General features: G+C 36.8%; 1 protein-coding gene across 1 annotated transcript in view; it reads left to right on the top strand.

Moving 5' to 3' along the window:
* Positions 1-3,394, top strand: part of LOC106879862 (uncharacterized) — a 315,144-nt gene that overhangs the window by 305,707 nt on the left and 6,043 nt on the right. Inside the window, exon 11 of the mRNA XM_052966747.1 lies at positions 346-618. Coding sequence (XP_052822707.1) covers positions 346-618 — 273 coding nt within the window. The remainder of the gene's footprint in view (positions 1-345; positions 619-3,394) is intronic.

The following is a 3,394-nucleotide window of genomic DNA, read 5'->3' as shown; positions in this document are numbered from 1 at the left end:
CTTGAAATAAACTGAATAATGACTACATACATACATACATACATACATACATACATGCACACACACATACATACATTCATACATACATGCATTCATTCATGCATTCATACATTCATACATACATATACACATGCATACATACGTACACAGATATACATACATACATACAGTCATACATACATGCACACATATATATATACATACATACATACACACATACACACATACATACATGCACACATATACACATACATACATAAATACATACATACATACATACATACATACATACATACAAACATACATACATATTTATGTGTGTATATTTTTCATTATCTTTCACAGGCAACGTTGGCGTTTCAACTCCAGCAGGAGGAGAGAGTGAGAAAAGCCGAACAGTTGGCTATGAAAGTTCGTTATGAGACCAAGATTGAAAAGTTACATCGAGATTACAATCAATTGCTGATTAATTCGGAACGTGTAGCTAAAGAACGGGAACTCCAGCAAGAGATTATACGAGGTGTACAGCGTGGTATGTTTAATCTTAAAGACAAGTATACCCAAGATAGAAGCCGTTGGCAAACTGACAAAGAAAAGTTTGAAAACCAAGCTACAGAGGTACGTGTGTCTAGGCAAGAGGATTTAATTATTTCCTTGTTTAATGTAGTTTCAACAAGTTAAATAGTAAAAAGCTTTGTGTTAATCGACAATGGGTCGTTGTTCGGTAATTTTTATTGCATTTTGATGCAAGAGACACTTATCTGCTGATGAGGGCGTTTGCGGGTGTGCGTGCAAGCATGCATATGTGTATGTATGTATAATATCATATCGTATATATTATGTCTGTGTTTTATATATATATGCATTAATATAATTTAACAAACATGATCGGCCAAATGGAAGTTTGCACTTTTTAAGACCTACGTCCTGCGTTGGCTGCTTATCTTCCAATGTTTTTTGTGGTGTAATGGAATCGATTGAGCATGTTCATTATCCGATACATGTTTATCAACTCCGAAAGGATGAAAAGCAATGTTGATTCTGGCAATATTTGAACTCAGTACATAAAATGGCCAAACTAAATACCAGAACCGATTCTGTCTGACGCTTTACCGATTCTATTAATCCGCAGATTTAGTGATAATCATTTCAAATTTTGTCACAAGTCCAACAATTTTAAGGGAGCGGAGAAATCGATTACATCGATTCCAGTACTTGATTACTAATACTTGTTTTATCAAATCTGAAAGGATGGAAAGTAAAGTCGACCTCGGCGTAATTTGAACTCTGAACGTAATGAATAGGAAGAAATTCCGCTGAGCATTTTGTCCGACACGCTTATGATTCTGCCAGCTCACAACCCTTGCTTTTGTCGTAATTCTTTCTAATTTTGAAACGCGGTCACAAGCACTAGCGTAGCTAGAGTGTATCCTGCCCAGGGCGGCCCTTCCGTTTGCCGGCTCCCGGACCCCACAAAAAAACTCATATTGCCTACAGCAGACCCAAACTGCCGCCCAGGGCGGACCGCCACTACCGCCCCCAGTTACGCTAGTGGTCACAAGTTTGAAGGGAAGATAGGTCGATTGCATCAATTCCAGCATTTGATTGTCACTTATGTTATCGACCTTGAAATGACGAAAGTAAAAGTTGATCTCGTCGGAATTTGAACTGAGACTGCAAAGATCCGGAATAAATATTCTTTCTACAATAAGCACAAGGCTTGAAATTATGGGGGGGAGGTGGCTAATCGATTATATCGATCCCAGTGCCCAACTGGTATTTATTTTATCGACTCGAAAAAATTAAAAATAAAGTCAACCTCGTCGGATTTGAACTCAGAATGTAAAGAGCCGGAGGAAACATCATTAGACATTTTTTCTAATGCTCTAGTAATTCTACCGCTAAGCATTCTGTTAATCTCCGTAACGATTCTGCCAGCTCGGCTGTCTTGCCTTTTATAGTATAGATACCAGTCGTAACAGCTGGCTTTATTAGAGCATTTACGTGATCAGAACGTAAACCTTTCTAACAGAAACCATTCAGCTATGAATAAGTACTCTTGTAAATGACGAAAAACAAACTATAACATCGCTGTTAATATTTGGAATCATTGTATTTAAATGTCAAGCACACTTTATGGGTACCAGAATAACATTTAGACATTAACCTGATTGGTTAATGTAGAAAATATGCTTTGTACAAATAATGCTTGATTTTTTCTTATTCAACACGTGTTTTTTTTTCTGCAAGAAATTTAGTTAACTTGACCCATTATTGCAGCATTGTTTTTACAACAAGGAATTTTTTAAGGAAATGGTTTTTGACCTAAAGATACAGTAATTAGCAATGTGCTGTCATCTCTTTCTTTCATCCTCTCATTCTATCCCACTTTTATCTATCTATTTATCTATGTCTGTCAGTCTGTGTCTGTCTGTGTCTGTCTGTCTGTATGTTTCTCCGTCTTCCTGATGTACAAGTCAAATGCAATTAGCTGATTTGTTAATTTCATTGCATTTCCTAAGGCGGCGAGCTGGCAGAATCGTTAGCACGCCGGGCGAAATTCTTAGCGTTATTTCGTCTGTCTTTACGTTCTGAGTTCAAATTCCGCCGAGGTCGACTTTACCTTTCATCCTTTCGAGGTCGATAAATTAACTACCAGTTTCGTACTAGGGTCGATTTAATCGACTGGCCCCTCCCCCAAAATTTCGGACCTTGTGCCTAGAGCACAAAAAAAAAAAAGAATTTCATTGCATTTCATTGAAACACAAACAGATCATTTACCTAGTATAATACTAACTACAAAAGAATCACAAGACGAATTCTTCAATCCAAGCCAAATGCAGGAGTCCTAAGGATAGACCATGAATGGAGAGGCTGGATAATATCCATGACTCTCTCCCAGGAATAGAAGGTGGAAAAAAATGAGCAGATGGGTAGATAAAATACTAACTAGAAACATACGAGTTTAACCGTCCGTGTGTAAATTGTATATGACAACATAATTTGTATGTATATTTTGTTATTTATCAAACGATACATACGAACATGTATTTGATTAACCCCTTTCAATACAGTACGTCTTAGGTAATTAACTGAATAAATTAGGTAATCATCTGAATTAACTGAATATTTACCAGCTATGGATTTTACAAAGAGACCCAATAGATTCTTTTGTAATAGAACTGTGGCCGTGTTGGAGGTATTAATTTGGAAAGTTGAGTAAATCGACTCTAGTACTCTGGTGGTATTCATTCTACCAATATTCTGTTATCGAACTGCTAAGTTTCGAAGATATAAACAAATCATCACCGGTTATCAAGCGGTAGTGGGGTACAAATACACACTCTCTTACCAGACACACACATACACACACACATATATATATATATATATA

Source organism: Octopus bimaculoides, chromosome 3 (assembly GCF_001194135.2).
Source record: "Octopus bimaculoides isolate UCB-OBI-ISO-001 chromosome 3, ASM119413v2, whole genome shotgun sequence".
NCBI lineage: Eukaryota > Metazoa > Mollusca > Cephalopoda > Octopoda > Octopodidae > Octopus > Octopus bimaculoides.
Note: the sequence above shows the minus strand (reverse complement) of the source record. Positions and strands in the feature narration are given on the sequence as shown.